This window comes from Thunnus thynnus, chromosome 21, assembly GCF_963924715.1.
Source record: "Thunnus thynnus chromosome 21, fThuThy2.1, whole genome shotgun sequence".
In the NCBI taxonomy this organism is placed as follows: Eukaryota; Metazoa; Chordata; class Actinopteri; order Scombriformes; family Scombridae; genus Thunnus; species Thunnus thynnus.
The window spans coordinates 20,829,027-20,847,202 of NC_089537.1; the positions used below are offsets into that span (position 1 = coordinate 20,829,027).

General features: G+C 39.7%; 2 protein-coding genes and 1 long non-coding RNA gene across 9 annotated transcripts in view; all 3 read right to left on the minus strand.

Annotated features, from left to right (window-relative positions):
• Positions 1-1,197: 1,197 nt before the first annotated feature.
• On the minus strand, positions 1,198-5,666 carry gjd4 (gap junction protein delta 4). The gene is made up of 2 exons (XM_067577868.1): positions 4,220-5,666; positions 1,198-3,988 (listed from the first exon to the last, which is right to left on the minus strand). Exons 1-2 carry the CDS (start codon positions 4,281-4,283, stop codon positions 2,766-2,768), a joined length of 1,287 nt encoding a protein of 428 aa, XP_067433969.1. The 5' UTR covers positions 4,284-5,666; the 3' UTR covers positions 1,198-2,765.
• Positions 5,667-7,513: 1,847 nt separating this feature from the next.
• ccny (cyclin Y) overlaps positions 7,514-18,176 on the minus strand; it is a 41,191-nt gene continuing 30,528 nt past the window's right edge. For all 7 annotated transcript variants that reach the window (XM_067577580.1, XM_067577578.1, XM_067577579.1 and 4 more), the window contains 3 exons: positions 15,346-15,512; positions 12,999-13,161; positions 7,514-11,600 (listed from right to left, as the gene is read on the minus strand). In XM_067577580.1, coding sequence (XP_067433681.1) covers positions 11,484-11,600; positions 12,999-13,161; positions 15,346-15,512 — 447 coding nt within the window. In that variant the 3' untranslated portion in view covers positions 7,514-11,483. The remainder of the gene's footprint in view (positions 11,601-12,998; positions 13,162-15,345; positions 15,513-18,176) is intronic.
• LOC137172946 (uncharacterized) lies at positions 14,849-15,339 on the minus strand. Its single transcript, XR_010925082.1, has 2 exons — positions 14,926-15,339; positions 14,849-14,885 (listed from the first exon to the last, which is right to left on the minus strand). It is a non-coding gene; the product is annotated as an uncharacterized lncRNA (long non-coding RNA).

Sequence of the window (18,176 nt, forward strand, 5' to 3'; positions counted from 1 at the left end):
TTTGCATTCCACTTTACCTGCAGTAACCTGCACAGTGCCTAAAAAACCTGTCATATTCATGTGGCTGTGAATGCTAAGGGCGGACTTTGACAACTGTCAATGGTCAGACTGGCCTAATTTGCTTGACAAGGGCACATAAATTTGTGTGTTGTGTTTTGTATGTGTTGGTGGGGCTTAGTAGGGGCCCACAACTCATTTTTACCTCTGGGCCTCTTAACAGGTTAAGCTGGTCCTGCTTGTCACTCTGACCAGTAAATTTGCATTTCAAAAACAGATATTAGCACCATTCAAAACCTCTCAGTAATATCACACTGATTTATTGCTGTGGCTGATAAAGTATTACTCCTGATGGACTAAAATGAATGAAAAAGAAAGAATAATAATTGATAACAATAATAACAATAATAACAACAACAACAACAATAATAATAATAATAATAACAATAATAATAATAATAAGTGAAGGGACACTGCTCTTCTTGTAGTCATTAGAGACTTGGCACAATAATGTTTAGTAAATCTACAGTTTGAAAATTCAGGCAAATTGAATAAAAAATTGAAATGAATCTAGTAAAGACACCTTATCCACTAGTTTTATTATAAGAAAAAAGTGTCACAACCACATGTTATGAAGATACAAATATTCACATTTGAAAAAAGTCATCAAAATACCAGACAGCAGCTGGGAAGATTTCAAGTGTTGGATTCATCATATTGCAGCATTTCATATTTTGTGTCACTGGAGGGCAGCATGATTTCAAAGTATCAGTGAAACATCTACAGCACAATGGACTGGACCAAACTGATCTTGCAAAAAGACATTGTGTCAGTACTGTAAAGTGCTTTGAAAGTGTACATTATCTTAATATCATAATAGTTTATAACATGAAAAACACTGTTGAACAGCCATCACTGTTGAACATTGTAAGATCACTTCACATTAGAGAGTCAATGGGTAAAATACACACAAAAAAAATAGGTTTAAAAAACCAAAAAGATTTTTCACTCTAAAAAAACAAATGATTCTATATATAATTGAGTGTATTAAACTGTACAGGCACAGTAATTTATTTGATATTTTATTGGAAAACTTTAAGTCCAAGATATGATAAAATTAGATATAGTGTTTTAATCAAATGTGTATGTATAATACAGATTTTTTTTTTTTAAAGGTATTACAACAAAAACTGTCTTTCACAAAATATATAATTTACAATAAGAATTCATATGTGGTTATGTTTTCATTTTAGCATTTTAACAATTAAAGTTTAACATACAGTAAAGCACTGATGAAAACAAGGGTAACTAAGTCCACCTTTGGTGAATTGTATGTCCTTTCTCCCCAAGTCAAACTTTTACACACTCAACACTTGGGCATATGATGTGGTTTTATGAAAACCCCCTGTGGTCACCCCTATGACAGTCAGAGCGCAGCTCTCTGTAGAAAGGTGAGATATGAGGCCAGAAGCTTTTGTTGTCACCTTCAAAGAGACCACAAGAGGAGGAAGATCAAGAGCTATCTGTTTACACAGAGACTGGCCCTTCAGCTATAGAGCAGCAGATGCAACGGTGATGCCGCTGATTTACTGCGGGAGTCTCACAACCATCAGTATAAAGTCATTCTATTATTTCAAGAAACTTGGTTGACAGGTTATGCTGCTGTCAAAAACCTGAACACATTTCAGCGAAGGTTATTATATTGTGTATGACTGACATGTGTCACAGTGGGAAGTGGTGTCTTCTGACCCACATTAATCTGAGCTTTGATCAAGGTGAAACCAGAGCCACATCAAGCCGAGTGCAGATATCCTGAAGGGCAACAGGAAACACTGCTCCTTTGCAGAGCTCTGCTGCGCTCTATTTCTAGTGACAGTATATGTTGAGGCTTGTATTCCTCCTAAGCTCTGCTAGGCCCTGAAATAGAGTGACAAGCTGTCTCCATAAATATAGAGCCCCTATGGGGGAACATAATTGCTTTGTGAGCCTATGTCGGCTTTAGGGGCCTTCATAGTGTCCTTCACTTCTGATGGAGGGGTCCTATTTCATTCTATGAGCTTGATAACATCACCTTAGCAATATTACTGCCTTTCATTTCAACCTGACCCTCCTAGTCCAAAAGGTCATACAAACACAGGCCCCAGAGGCTACCCATGTCCACTTTGACCCCAGTGACCCACACACAATGGAGGAGTTTGATGGTGGTATCATATAGAATGGCTGTGGTGGGGGTTAAGGGGTTGTATATGTGGGATAGGTCAAGGCCTGCCTTTGTTTATGGACAGTGTGTCAACGGAGGTGGGGGTAAAGCCAACACAGCAAGAAACAGGTGGGTTGCACTCTTTTAGATTTTCTCAAGGTTGAGGTTTGCCCAAGGACGCTAAAGGCTAATGTGTCCTTTCGTTCCTGACTTGTTTTGTTAAGAGAGTTTCTTTTCACTTCTTGAATTCCTGTCACTTTGCATCACAGGGGTAAAAAATGCACGCTCTTCAAAGGCAATGTGATCTGATGGCGTGACAAAATCAAAGTAAATATGCTTACCCCTCATGATTCTGCAGCATCTAGTGAATGTATTGCTGGCTTGGATTCTCCTTAACTGACAGTGCAGTCTGCATTGTAAAATGAGGTAGAGAGCACTGCATGGCTCCAACAGTTGTTCCCACTGTCTAACCCTTGGGGTATCTCTTTCTCATATGGCTCTCATATCTATTTACCCCAGTCTTATGTTCCAAAATAACCCAGAAATAAAGCAACCCAACCTTCTAGAGTCATACCCACTCAGATCTTTTCTCCTGCCCTTCATCATTGGTCTGGAGCTCTGCACCGCTACCTAATTCAACCAGCGTGTACTGACCCACCCTCCTGGTACAGACTGCTGTTGCTGTGGAAACATCCCCGGTGGGCCCTGCTAACACCCCAGGGAGCAACCCAAGGTCCCGTCTGGGCGGAGGCGGTGGCTTGAGTCTGCTGCGTTTACTAACACGAATGGATCTGGGTGTGCCCACGGGCTCTGGGGGACAGAGAGCCAGCTCACTGCCATCCCTCTCCAAAGCCTCCTCTTGGGAAGCGGAGCAGCCGTTGTTTCCATTGGTGTTGCAGCCCAGAGGTCCTGGAGAATGAGGTAGAGAGGAGCGCTCCAGAGAGGGTGCCTCCTGACCTAGAGCAAATGTTCCCTTTCCGCAAGAACCCTTGCTGCCTCGCCTCTTCCGGAAACTCCCTGTTTGAGCAGCCTCTGCCTCTGGATCCTGTTGAGTCAGGGAGGCATTTGGATCTATACCCCTGGAGCCTTCCCCAGCTGAAAGGAAACTTTGCTCCTCATATATCTTCTCCACTATCATCTTCCTCTTGCCCTTCTGCCTCACAGAGCGCTTGATGGCACAGATGAAATCCAGCACATTTAGAAAAAGGGACAGAGCGGCTGCACCGAGCATGAAGTTGAGCATTACAGTCTTCTCAGTGGGCCTGGAGATGTAGCAGTCCACCTGAGTAGTGCATGGAGGGTGCTGGCACAGGAACCTCCTGGGGATGTAGAAACCAAACAAATAATAGTGAGCTGCCCCAAACCCTGCCTCCAGCAATGTCCTGAACATCAAATGGAGGATGTAGGCTCCTGTGAAGCATCGTGCCCACCCTCGCTCAGCCCCTAGAGCCATCTTGTTTACGGACGTCTTGCTGAACGTCTCCTGGTGAATCTTGTACAGCTGCATAGTTTTGATTGGACCTGAGGAGCTCAGGTCCACATTGAGCCCATTTGAGACCTTATGGACCACGTAGATGATAAAGATGATGTAAGGGAGACATAAGGTAATGAGCTGCACCAGCCAGAAGCGAAAGAGAGAGATGGGGGAAAATAGATCATAGCATACGTTGGCACAGCCAGGCTGAATGGTGTTACATACAAATCGCTCTTGCTCATCCTGGTAGAGAGGATAACCAGCAAAGAGAAGGATCAGGACACGGAGGAAGATCATCACAATGAGCCACACCTTTCCTGAAATATAAGCACATTGGAATTAAAAGTGTGCTGAGTTGACAGTGTGTGGTGTAGCAAATATTGCAGACTTTGCAAAGAACTCAAGGCCTGAGAAATCAGCAAAAAATGCCTGTCTGATATTTCACCTTGAAGTTTATAGATTTGTAGAAAAGCATGATAAGTACATGTTTAAAGAATATTCTTAAGTCTGACACCAATGAATCTCTTTTGTCATTCAAGTCAACTCACCCATCAAGGTGATGCTGTGATTGACAGAGATAAAGATAACCTCGGAGGCAGTTGAGCCCGCCATGCTTGCTGTGCTCAAGGTCCTCCAATATCTTCCAGTCCTAAATCCTTAAGCCAGAACCCCACTCTATGTCCAGCCGCCTCTGTTCTTCTCCTGTGTCCACCTCTACCCTGCCAAGGGACACAGCAGCTTCCAGTAGCACAATAACCTCCAGGTTGACACAAAGTCTCCAACTGCAGTCTGACGCTCCAGTCTTCATCTATGAGGAGCATGTGCCAGATCCCGGTGGGCAAAATCCAATCTGATCCACTTGAGTCACCTAAATCTCTGGAAGACTGTGAGGGATATCTAGTATATACTCCCGTCTTACCTCCCCCTCTGTCCCTTGCAGACAACTGTCTGTCCTCAGACAACAGAAGACGGGAGCGAGCCCCATTGTGGGTCTATTCTTAACACACTTCCAAAGGCACGTCGCTGTCCTGGCATTGCGGAGATATTTTGGTGCTGTTGGTCATCCTTACAGGAGAACAACAAGCCTCCTGACTTACTCATTCAAATTGCTGTATTAAGTTCTCAAGCACAAAGACAAGCATTTTCAAACTAGCAACACCATAAAAAATACAAGCCCTTCCTGCTGCATCTTTCAGTGATAAATCATTACTTGTAGACATGCAGACAGTGGATGAGCTCTCATGAAAAGATAAATAAGTTGTAAACTGCATTTTCCCACAACTGATGCCAGTTTATGACTGATAAGGAGCTATTGTATAGTCATTTAATGTGTGTGAGAACTAAAACAATTTAATCATTAATCTGATTTACAATTTTAATTTCTAATTAGATGAGATCAATTCTAAACGGGTTCTGTAATATACTAGTCCACATCATATAGAGCAGATTTCAATTCTGCAGGGGACAAATCAGATCCTTCCTAACATGCTGCATCCACATGGCTAAAAGGTAGCTTGGCTCATAATCACTACAGATCAATGGTCATTAGCACTTCAATACTGGCTCACAGTAAAATTCCCACGACTCATTAAAGGTATTACAAGGGTGGGATAGGGAATATAGTTGAAAATAGATAGTGAGTGAATATGAATTTTTGACAAGGTAACATAGGATAGAGAAGAATTTACACATCTAATACATTTACACTATAGAACTGATATAGCAGGGCAGTAGAGTGTTTGGTATTGGGAAACTTTGAAAGGGATGATGACAATGCAACAACTGAACGCAGAGTTTTATTAACAAAAAAAACAAACATGCACCCATTTCCCACCACAGAGAAGTGACTGCCTTTCTTATTCTCTGAGCTTCATTTGAACTGGAACATACCATCTGCTCAGGTTAGTACAGGGTTAACAAACAGGTGCAAGCATTCCAGGAATGCCCAATAAGAAATAAAATACTAATTTAAAATATTTAATATGTTAATATCAACATTTAAAGTTGGCAATTAGCACACACACACACACCAACCTCAATACATACTGATTTACTATTAAACAGTTTTACCCCTTCCCTACAATTACTTGAGCGTGTCCAGTCACTGCCTACAGGTTAATGAAGCACACCTGTTTTCAGTTTCACTGACTGAGCAGATGACCTGCAACAACACACAAACACATTTTATATGTAAAGCCTTCTCCATACACATCTACTGCTTTTTCATTCATTTGAAATTGAACTGGTGTAATTTGTTAAGATATTTTATTTATGATTATGCACATCCAGTCTTATTTTATGCAATACGTTCTGATACTATATTATTTGATTTATATGTTAAACTATTGGCTCTTTATCAAAATGTGTGCATTTCTGTTTTCTAATGAAACCTAATATTAAACACACATGTCCTCAGCCAAGAGTAGACTATATCCTGTTGTGACAGGTTAGAGGTGTCTTTGATTGTCACAATATTAAAAAATTCAGATTTTATTTGCAACTCATCACACCTTAAACTTCTTCTACAGTTTGTAATAATGGAGTGACAATGACTGATCTGTATTCCACAGTTACACAAAACAAGGAGGTAAGAACTCCTTCTGCTGTCCCATCTGCTTTCGCTCATTTTCATCACAGATAAAAGTCACAAGAAATGTAATCATAGTTCCCATAAAGCATCTGAGCCTGGTTTATTTTCAGGGAGGAATATATGCCTTTCAGCTCATGGATTATTATGCCTATGTTCTCATTGGACGGTTCCTCATTGACTCCAGCATCAGCAATTTGTTTCCTTTACTTTCCATGTAAACTCTCCACTATTCCCCACCTGTCCAAAAACTTGGGATATATAGTCCACCTGATCTCACAGCTGTTCCCCATTAGCAATGGGGAAATTAGCATAAGCACAAGATAAGTGAAGATTCTGTCGTGCCCATAAAGCCTGTCCCATTTATTAATTACACAGGTGTTTTCTATTTCTTTTGCTGATTGGACCTCTGTTCAGGTTACATAGGTGGACATTTACATTTGGGAACGTGATGTTACCAAACTTAATCTCATAAAGTAAATAAATAAACAAAGTAATTAAGGTGTTAAGGTGTTAATGTTGACAATTAGTCAGTCTTCTTAGAGAAATACGCAGTTTCAGGAATGTTTAGGTACAATGAGGAGGCAATGAGCCATACAGACATATATGACATGGCGTCCTGTTTCTGCATTGAAACTGTATTATCCACGTATATGTATTTGTTTGAACTTCAGGAGAGGCTATAGACGCGTAATTTATGTATGACTGTAAGGAGCCTAATATGACAAAATGAAGCTGAACTCCCTTAAATTCTCTGAAAAATGAACTGACAGCACTTACATACTTTGTTCAACTGTGTTCACAAAACCAAGAGATTTGGTTTCAAAAGTGAGTTTGTGTGTTTAGTGTATGTGCATCAATTTTCCATGTTTGATGTAGTTCATAAGAGATGTTTGGCTGTTGCTCTCACTAAAGCTCACAGCACCTCTTCATTGCATTGAATTGACTTGTATAGCAATTACCAGAGCAGCGATTGAAATGCAAATCAAGGCTAATACGGAGGATTAAATGTGTCCCTCCGTGACAATATGGCACAGTGTAATCTCTGTATTAACACTTGCTCTAAGCCATTTTAATGGTTCTTTCTGGGAGAAGAAAGCCCTCCGAGTCACATCAGCTGCACAATGCAGTACATATCGAAATATTGTGATGCCAAGTGGAAAGCACTCATGATAAGACCATGACTGATGCTTTGATGTCTCATACTATGTCCCATTAAAAATGAGTGTAAAATTGACAAGAAATATACACTGGATTTATTGCAAGGTTTTAAAGTTTAATTCTCGCACAGGTTTTTCTAAACATTGCTTCAGAAGAGAAGAACTGGGAGCAATTTTTTAAATCATAGTTGAAAACATACAGAGAAAAAGAGAACAGAGAGAAAGAGAGAAATTTGAGTTTGGCAAACTGAGAACAGGAATGGTATGACTCACTGAAAAGGAAATAATACACTGACAATGACAACAATAACAGAATACAGTACAACTTGTGGAAAATGGCAATCAATGAAAAAAACAAAAAAATGTCACAGCAACAGCAATGACAGACGTTAGCACGGGAAATCGTCATGACCAAAGCTGAATCCAAAAAATTGCAGTCGAAGAGAGGAAGAAAAATTGAGAGAAAAGTAAAACTCTATGTAGAGGTAGAGTTCAGTGCACAAGGCTATGACACACACCTACTGTAACCAGCCGACAGGACACCACAGGCCCAACGTCTTTGCTGTCAGGGTTTCATTTTCCACCTCAGGACTCACCATAGTTGACCACATGGCATCAAAACGCTTATTTCTGGGTCTAGAAAACACCAGACTGGGCTGTATGCACACACACATACAATAAATATGATATACAATCTTTGAATAACCTCTAACAGTTTGAACTTACAACAGCAACTCCAGTAACATTACTTTTCCTAAAGACACATTTCGCACTTTACTTTCCACTCATTCAAAGCACTGGGCAACGCAACAGTTCTCTTTCCGAATCCAGACACCTTTTCATATACTTCATGTGCAAGTGGGCTGGGTCAGAGCAACATGTCCGACAGGATCGTCCTTCATTTCTCCATGACTTTGGTACGGTTCTGTCCCTCCTTACACCTATTTGTCAGAATGAGAAATATCACTGACCTGACTGACTTGTTCTCTAGTAGCCTGACATACAACATAAATTAAATCACAGACGTGGAAGTTGCCACAAAATAAGCTGGAAACTCAAATGTTACAAGTACATTGTGGTGGAGGAGAATGAGTTGATATCACATTGGAATTTGAACCTTTTTATGACTGTTGTTTTATGAAGAAAAACGCATTAAAAAGCTGTTTTTGTGTCTTATTCAAACTTTAGATTTCCAGGTTATGTCATGATATTTTTAAGTGTTCAGTTTACTATTAATGTGAGTCCAGTTGATCATAAGGCAAACCACTATTATAAAGTCTATATATTAAAAGCATCACTTCAATCGGCCCATTAAAGTGTGAAAATTAGAATGAATTAAACTCAATTATTTTATGGGTTTACAGCATACTACATCCCTGTATATTTCCTACTTCTTGCCTTATGAAATATCGAGAAAAAAGAGCAAATCAGGAGGTGATTTGTTTGTGGAAAAAAAAACATTTTGATAGTTTCACTTATTTCCTGTAAATGCCAGAAAATATGGACCCCCGAAACTGACAACTGACAAAAATTGTTTGCCTTTTCACTTTCGTCTTGCATTAGCTTGTTTAATTTTTCTACTCCCTTGATATTCCTATTTTTAGGTCTTGGCACACTTTCAGTCATTTTCTATTTCCTATTTTTGCCACGAAAATATAATACAATATAATACAATATAAAACAAATGTCAGTGCATGTCCGGAGCAGTCATTGGTCCAGGGTTTCTATGTGTAACATCATACTAGAGCAATGAGAGGATTGTGTGGCTAGCTAGCTAGCACAGATGGATGAACACGCGGAGCACCACACTTTTCTGCTAGCTTTGGCTTGTCAAAAACACTACCAACCACTATAATGTTTATCATCCATGTACTGACCTGTGTACTGCTGTAGCAACACTGTATAAATGCCTGTATGGTAGCCAAAGCATTTTAACCCGCAAGCTAACACTAACATAGTTAGCTAGCTAACACAACTTTGAAACATGAGAAAAACTGGTATTGAGGAAAAGGAGTGAGGGGAAAATAGCAAATAGATAAATGATTAAATGTGTGCTGTAGAAAAATAAGGAGTTGGAAAAATAAAATGATAAAAGAGTAACATAAGTTTTGATTAATTAACAAATGATTGCAGGTTAAAAGAAAAGTTTTACATTTCTTTTTAGACTATAATTATTTAACTAACAATAACATTTATTGATGTATCCAATTCATTTTTCACTTGCCTGATAATCTTTTACTACATTTTGTCAGTTTCGGGACTCCATAAGAAATAAGTCTCTTCATTTACTGTACATCAAAAACATATGAATCAGTCAATGTTTCCTCAGAGTGGGGTTAAAAAATCTTTAAAAATAAAAACAAATAAAATAAGCCTGAATTGTCTTGTATTGTCTTTATATCATATACAGTATGTAACACATAAAAACGTGGCATTTTCTGCAGTGCGAAAACATTGTAACAAGAAAAGAGACAAAAATTCTTAAGTGGTGTCTCCCATTTACATCTTAATACTTCACCTTTCTTTTAATGATTTGTCATAGGAACAAGGAATCAAACATATTTACCGTCCTCCTCATGTACAGTAAAAACTGATCCAATATAAATATTCTAACATCATTCTGTTTTTTTTTTTGTTTGTTTGTTTTTTTGTTTTTTTTACAGTACAACCTCAGTCTACAGATTTTGCACACTGGCACTGTATTTACACTATAGAGACAAAATTTAGCAAAATTTATACAATCTATCTTTTCGTGAGCAGTGTTTGAATCATCATATAATGCTTTTTCCATTCATTTAGGACCTCTCCAGAACAACAAAAAACAACCCTGAAGAGTCATGCTTTTAGTGGCTTGTAAATGTTAATATTCAATTTGTGCTGTTTCTTTGTAAGCTGGAAGAACCATACAAAATGTTGTGGAAAAAATACTTGAGTTATTTGTTCTGTTCCTCCAGTAGAGAGGGGAGAAGTGTTAAACTAGCTTATTACAGGCACCACAGGTCAGGACAATGGCAGTGAATAAAGTACAACATAAGCTCTACAGTATGTCTCACATCTGACTGAGAGCAGTGGACCCTCGTCTTCCAGTCAGTCTTTTCCCAAGTATGCAGGCTTCATTGTATCTGATCACAACAACGAAGCAGCGCATGAATATTGCTTTAAGTGAATGGCTGTATCTGAATGGAGATAGAGTGAATTCCCAGGTCCTGTCAAAGCGCCCTTGAGTCTAACACACTTAAACACTGACTTGCTTCATTGTTGGCTCTCTAAATGAGAACTTCAGTTGAATGGCTGTAATGTCACTGAATACTCTGTGGAATATTTTATCAGGGAGGGCTAATAATATGCAGTCTAATGTGTGAGTTAACTGTTCACTCAGGTTAATGGTGGAATGTATATGTCTTTCCTTTTCATGTGTTTGGATCTGCTAGCAGAGCTTTCTGCTGGATGGGAATGCACATGAACAGAAAAACATCAACAAAACACTGAAACAAACTGGGGAATTGAGCACTGAAAATGTTCAATGTGCCTGTAAGCTGTCAAAAAAAAAAAAAATCAGCTCATGTTTCCGCTAAGAAACTGACTGAGCCAGAAGATTAAAATTAAAGGAATGTACACGGTCTCCTCAGTCAACCATACAAGGCCAGTTGAGCCTTAGAGAGGATATCGTAATGCTGCTACCGCTGTCGTGTGTATTCTGTTAAGTTTAAGCTTGTTCCTATTTTCTTTCTTCAATGTGACACAGTCTCTCACATTGCCAGGTGTATTTCCATTTGGCTTCTTCTCTTCTGCAGTCTTCATTCCAACATTTTTCACTCACACACCTCAGTTTGGTTCAGCTCAGCTCTGTTTGGTTCAGTGCAGGTAGCCAGTGGGTCCTCCTTTATGTACAACAACCAGCGAGGGTGCAATCACACTTGAAAAAGTGCCAGATTGTGTGTGTTTTCCTGTTTTATCAGGCAGACAGACCCACTGATCCACAGGACTGCTGCCCACCTGGTCTGCCTGCTTACTGGGCAGAAATACAGTACGTCTGACAGGTCTATCTACTGCCGGCGGCCAGTGTTAGGAAATGATGGCTGGACACCACCGCACCACCGTCAGGTTGTCTGCACTCACTGACCGCTTCTTGGCTAGTTTCCTCAAGTCCTTGTATTTGTCGTCACACAACCGTGAGATGGCCTGAAAGTCAAAACACAACAAAATTAGATTGAGATGGCAAATCCTATCCTTGTGTGAGTTACAATAATAGTGTGGTCATGACACCATAACTGAGAGTTGGACTGGGTTTATACAAAGCATGTAATTTATTTGCCATGAACTTTCATTAAAATGGAGTGATTTATCTGTCCTGAATCTTTTTTCTATATAACTTGACAGTAGTGAGACAAAAATCCAAATCAAACACAGGAAACACTTCCAAAACACAAAGATTTATAAGCAGACAAATAGTGTTATCTAATTATCATGGTTTAAATTCCAGCATTAACAACATTAACTGTGGGTGAACAAAACCCAAACAGTCAAAAGCAAAATAAAAAATATTACACAAAACTCTAATTGCATGTTAAAAACATTTCAAACTTAAATCCTTTTTGACTTCTTTTAAAGAACAGAAACAAACATCAATCAATCTCTATTGGACAACTTTCTCTACACCAAAAGATAAACAGCATATAATCTAAAATCATCAAAATTATCTTTAAAAAATTCCATTCCATTACTACCATTACTCTAGTAACACACTTACTGGGCAAATAATTACACTTTTTTCACAGCAGACATTTTGACTTGTCAGCATAAGAAAAGCATAGGTCTCCTGTGTATCCATGTGACAACAAAGTGCTGTCTTAGCATACCAAACAAAGAGCACTGTTGGTATACTAAACCAGCTGGAGCTACTGTTACTCTATGTAACAAACAGCAACACATTAACCAATGACCTCATCTTATTCTTTCAAATGTCATTTACAAAATGTTTGACCACCTCTGTTCCCTGCTCTGACAACATTTCATTCAAGTCTGTTTGGCAAAACTGAAATAAACTAGAAGAGAAAAAGTGCAAAAAAAAAAGCACAGGTAGAATTAATAACATTACCAATGGTTCTGTTCCATATGCAAATAGTGTGCTGTAAAATATCTATTATTGACAAACACTTGTCAACACACTACAATTTTGATATAGTCTTTTGGAGGGAGAGAAAAATGGTCAATGATGCATCATCGCTGCTGCTGAGATTTGCTTCAAATGAACCGGAGTAAGGCATAAGGACGAGGGGAGAGACAGATGATGAGGCAGTGAAGCTAATTACACAGCAACATGGCCTTACATCCTGTCCTTCACCCGGCAGAGGATGTGTTTTGTGTGCATGTGTGTTAAGCTGAGGCACTTCAAAATACTAATTACCCACTTGGACTTGGTTCATTGTACTGCATTTCACATACAGCCCACGATAAATTGGGTTCAGATTTGATAAATTAACTAGGACACGTTGTGAGATTTATTTCTCAATCATTTTTTTTGTATGTCTTGAGCTCCAAAATCAAACTCTGTCTCCAGTATTTCTGTGTACTGCTCACCTCTAGTTTCTGGGCCTTGTCCCTGCTGAGGGGTTCCAGGGGGAAGCTGAGGTTGTTCGCCTCAGCCAGGGAGCGCAGGTCAAAGTAGTACTTGGCGTAGACGCTGGACGGCACGTTGATGTTGAACTGCAGCAGCTCCAGAAACTGACGCTCCAGCTCATTCCTTTATCAGAAAGACAGAATGTGTGAGTTGAGAGAAGAGCCTTTTGACAAACTAAAAAACCTGATGTAGCTGAGATTGAAATAAAGTTACTTAGACCATTAAAATTCCATTTCTGTCTGCAAAGAAATCCTGTATGAATGCAGAGAAATGACAGTAATACTAGTCAGACCACATGAGAGCATCCTGGCAAATCCATCACCTCACACCGACAGTGGGTGTTATTATGTACAGTACCAATACACATACACTAAGTAAATCCCCAATGCACCCACCAAACATAAGCCTTCCCTCATACTGAAAGGGAGTGATATCTAAGTAAGCTCTGCAGCTCTGAGCTTTATGTGTAAGAAAATATTAATCCCACACCCTGAAAATGCTATTGTCATGAGTCGCCTCATGCTCAACAGCTCTGTGATCCCTTATTCAGTGTGATGACAGATGCCTTCATTTGTTTCTCTTCAGTCATGACCATTTCATTTTGCATTGTTACCTGCATAAGAAGCACTATCCATCTCCTCTTCCTAGCCTTTGTTCACCACCCACGCACATTTACAGGCACGCAGCAACACACCAGCTAAATTTAGACTTCACTGTAGCCCAACTCTGCCTCATGCTTGCTGCTGTTTTTTTATCTCGCCATGGCACTCGCCCAGCTATTCTCATCAACTTCTTTTTGTAATTTTACAGTCGAGCCAATGTGGATCTACAGTCATGTGTGTCTACTCGGGTGGGAAGGGGGAATTCGGCAGACTAGGCTTCCGAGCAGGGATTTAAAATTGATCTTCCAAAGAAATCTGCGGTCAAATACTGAGTCACTGTCCGGTAAATTGCCATATGGGAGCATAGCAGAGCCACATGCTGGGCTCCTCTCACTGGAAAGAGTCCTAAACAGGTGGACCACAGTCATGGCTGTGTGAATTCTGAGCCCAAGGACAGGAGTATACAGGCACTGGTACAGAAAGAGTGTGAAGGCATCAGGGGTGAGAGGTCGTAGCAGTAGCAACACGTCTGCAGCATCGTGTTTCTTCCTTAGAATAATCCAGCCCAAATTCCTGATGATTTGAGACGGATGTGGAATATAGGACAGCGTGGTGAGTCCTCAAGCTCAAGATGCTTCCCCCAACATAAGCCCAACATAAGCACTGTGATCAAGGAGGTCTAGACCTCCATGTATGTGCCTCTCAACGCCTCTTGAACTCAGGATGACCCCCCAAACACAGGTTATTCTCAGCAAATAAGGACTCTGATTGTTAGTCACTAAATGTGGGTTAAGGCAAGTGTAGTAGCAACAAGGAAAGATGAATAAAAATGGCTTGGACACAGAGATTGATGTGACAAGAACAGATCCTATCTTGTGTATGTGATACCCAAAATACATTCAACAGCAGCCAGAGAAACAGGCTAAGAAAATATGCTGCATGTGCTCCCATGCTAATTTTTATTTAAGTCGTTGTATGGTATATTCTGTCAAGTGATTCTGCACCTCCCACACAAGGACGCCAGTTTCCTTTTGAGAGAAGCTGTGTGGTGGAAGCAGTCCAGACTGTTTTCACAATCATAAGATCAGTGCAGTGCTGCGTCGCAGAGCACTGCTTTTACAGAAGGAAAAGAAGTCAGCTGATTGGTGTTGCCAGCTCTTCCACACAGCAGTGATAATGTATAATGCACTTCTCTTGTCACTAAACTCTACCAGATATTTTCTGAGACCATTATAGCTTTTAGATCTTTGGGGTTTTTTTCTAAATGCTTATTAATAGCATTTACCACTGGCATAATTCTTGGCTATAAACTCAGCATAAACTTAAACTACCAAGCTATAAAGTGTATCAAGTGTATCATAAAAAACAACATATCATGCAATCTAACTGAAATCTGGCCATTAAAGCTACATGCTACTTATTGTAAATATTTCAATGCAGTCCTGCTGCATGACAGAGCGCACCTCCTGTCATCTTCGACAAAGACACATAAAAATCAATAACAAATGTCATGCTTAATAATTATTGTTATGTAGGAGGAAATGTAGCTTCAGAAACAATATATGCTATAAATGCCAACTGTGTCAATAACCATTTGCACCAGCTGCTAACACCTAGCATTACTGACCTCAATCTAGTCCAGTCTTCCTTGACTACCTTCATATCAATAAAGTGCAGTATTTTGGATGTGTTTGCAGCAACTCACATGTCCTCCACAGTGATATCCTTGAGAATTTGGCAGTAGTCGACGTTCCAGACCGCCTGGTCGTCCCAGACCTTGGATGCCAGGAGGATGGCTCCCAACACGATACGCTTCCAGTTGGCGGGGCAAATGTCGATCTCAGCATAGGTCAGGAGCCTCTCCAAATACACCTTGGATAAAGAAATGTATAACACTTAAATACCTCAGAAAATGTGTCTGTTCTCCACTTCTTTGAACATACAAAATGATGCATAAATAACTGTCTTTTCCTTCCATCTCATGAACACAGTATAATAACATCAATAGAACAAGATCTTGAAATTAAATGATAGACAACCAAACTAGGTCAGGACTTCATTTTAATACATTAAAATGTCCTACACACGGGTTTAGATGGCATTATCATTAACATTTGGCCTACCACCTTTTAATTTCTGACACCACCATGCTGGTACCAACATGTGTTTTTCTCCAGTCATGTCATATATCAGAATACACAATCCAGTAAATGACGCATATTAAAAAAATCATATCAATTTTTAAAAACAAATCTCCATGTGTCATCCATTTCCTATGTAATTAGCATTTCCTCACATTTTTTCCTGTGTTTAGTCACCCTCTGCTCTCCCTGCCTTCATTCATGTGCAGAGTTATTGTGTTGTTTTACTGTTTTGCAGTCTCCTGCCTACTCCTCCTCCAGGTAAAAACCACAATAACAAGATGTCAGATGCCGATGAAATCCAACTTCCCTGGAGCTCGCTCATAAAATATCCATGTCGATAGAACCCTTCTGTCTCTCTGCCTCTCTCAGCATTTCCATTTCTCTGTCTCTCAGTAGCCAAAATTCCCACAGTCTACAGATTACAAAGCACACTGAGCCCGCAGGCACCTGCTCCTCACATGTCGGAATATTTGTACTGATGCTTTTTATCCATTGATCATCATTTTGTTAGAATCTAAGAGAGAGTGTATTCTATTAGATTTTATAGTCGTTGTCAAGCTCTAAAGCTGTAGTGATTTGCTGCGCGAAGACAACTAAATGTCTAGCTTGCTAGTGGCAGTGATACCTCACAGTTTTCTCATAAAAGCTCAAATATCTCACAGCACATGCTCCCAAATAATCAAATTCATTTTTCTCTTCTGCAGTAATCTGTTGTTTTCTCCTCTGTAGACACAAACATACTATATGTAATCTATGTAGGTTTTTTCCCCCTTTTTTGTAGTTCTGTATTTTTTATTTCAGTGTCAGTTTAGTTTTAGTTTTCTAAGAGTTTCTTAGAGTTAATTTGTTTTAACATTTTCAAAAGTTTTTCAAAAAGTCTGTGATTTTTCCCTGGGGACTACATTTTTTATTTTCCACAAGTGAAATGAACTGCAGGCTCAACAGCAGTCTGAATTCAGACCAGTTAGAGTAGCCTAAGGATTTGAAGTCTGTCATCTCAGATGACAAGTTTGACAAATAAATCTGGTTTGCAGAGATGCTGTACTTTTTTCCATCAGGGGAATGTACTGCACATCCCACTTTTTATAATTCTGCCTGACTCTGCACAGTGGCAGAACTGTCAGAATTGAGTGACATAAAAAAAAAAAACCTTAAGAGAATCCTAGAACAGTGTTGGAAAGTAGACGGTCATCCGCTAGATAATCATTAGCATCTAATTATTACATGGTAATGGTAGCTTGTGGTTTGGACAAAGAGAGAGTCAAAGAGAAGAGAGTGAAATATTCTTTCATCCTGTTTTGCAACCTGGTTTGACTTGCCCACTAGCACAGCTCAGGTGGCTAATTGGACAAGTCATGCTGGGTTGGGCTTTGTGCCTGCGGGCAATGTTAACCTATCTCTGTTGTGGCCATAAGCCTGCCAACAGACACCACATATACACTGATCTGGCAGCAGGCAGCAAACACTGAAGAAAGCCCGCATGAAATGAGAGCCACCACATGCTGAGTGTTATGAATGCAACAGCACAGAGAGAAAACTATACAAACAAGCACAACAAAGGATCCTGAGGTTGTGTGGTGGGCAAACAGTAGCCCTGTGCATCAGATGAAACCCAAATGATTTAATGTTATGATTCTCAGGCCATTACCACAGATGAGGTTTGGGACTAGACAGAGCAACGGGTCTCCATGGAGATCAGAAACATTAAATAACATACCATCTTTCATATGTACACTACTTTCATGCTTTTATGTCCTTTTTTGTTCATGTTTTTTCTATATGTAGTATTCCTCATTTCAACAACCAACCACTGAGAATCATTTTCTGACCTACCTTCTGCTTCTACCTTCTTCTTCTCCTGCTGAGACCATTGAGAATAAGACTGATCCAGTAATAATAGTGTACAGTATAGTAACCCTATCTAATCTTATATAAATATTCATCTACTCTCTACTAGCAGTGCAGGACTATCCAGTTAGAGCAGATGGAGGGCAAAATGCAGCAGTCCCTCTTTAAACACACAGGTCTAAAATGGAACATCTATAATTATCTTAATATAGGTAAATGTTTCTAAACTCATTTAAACTAATAGTTAGTGTGTGACATGCCGATGAATGACCTCTGCCCCCCTGAAAATGGCTCTAGTAATACTAGTTTGACCTGAGGGGCTGTAGCTTCACCTGTTCCAATGTTCCTGTGTGTGTGTCATGTTCTTGGTGCCTTCTGCTGGAATGTCTGAGCAACGATTCACAAAAGTAGACATGTTGACTTTCTTGCTCTTTGATTTCTGAAATGTTTCCTCATCCTCAAAAGAGACATTCTCTTTTCTATCATATGATGTAATGACTGAGAAGGGAAGAAAGCCGCCCAGCTTCAATCTCCAGTCCCCTGT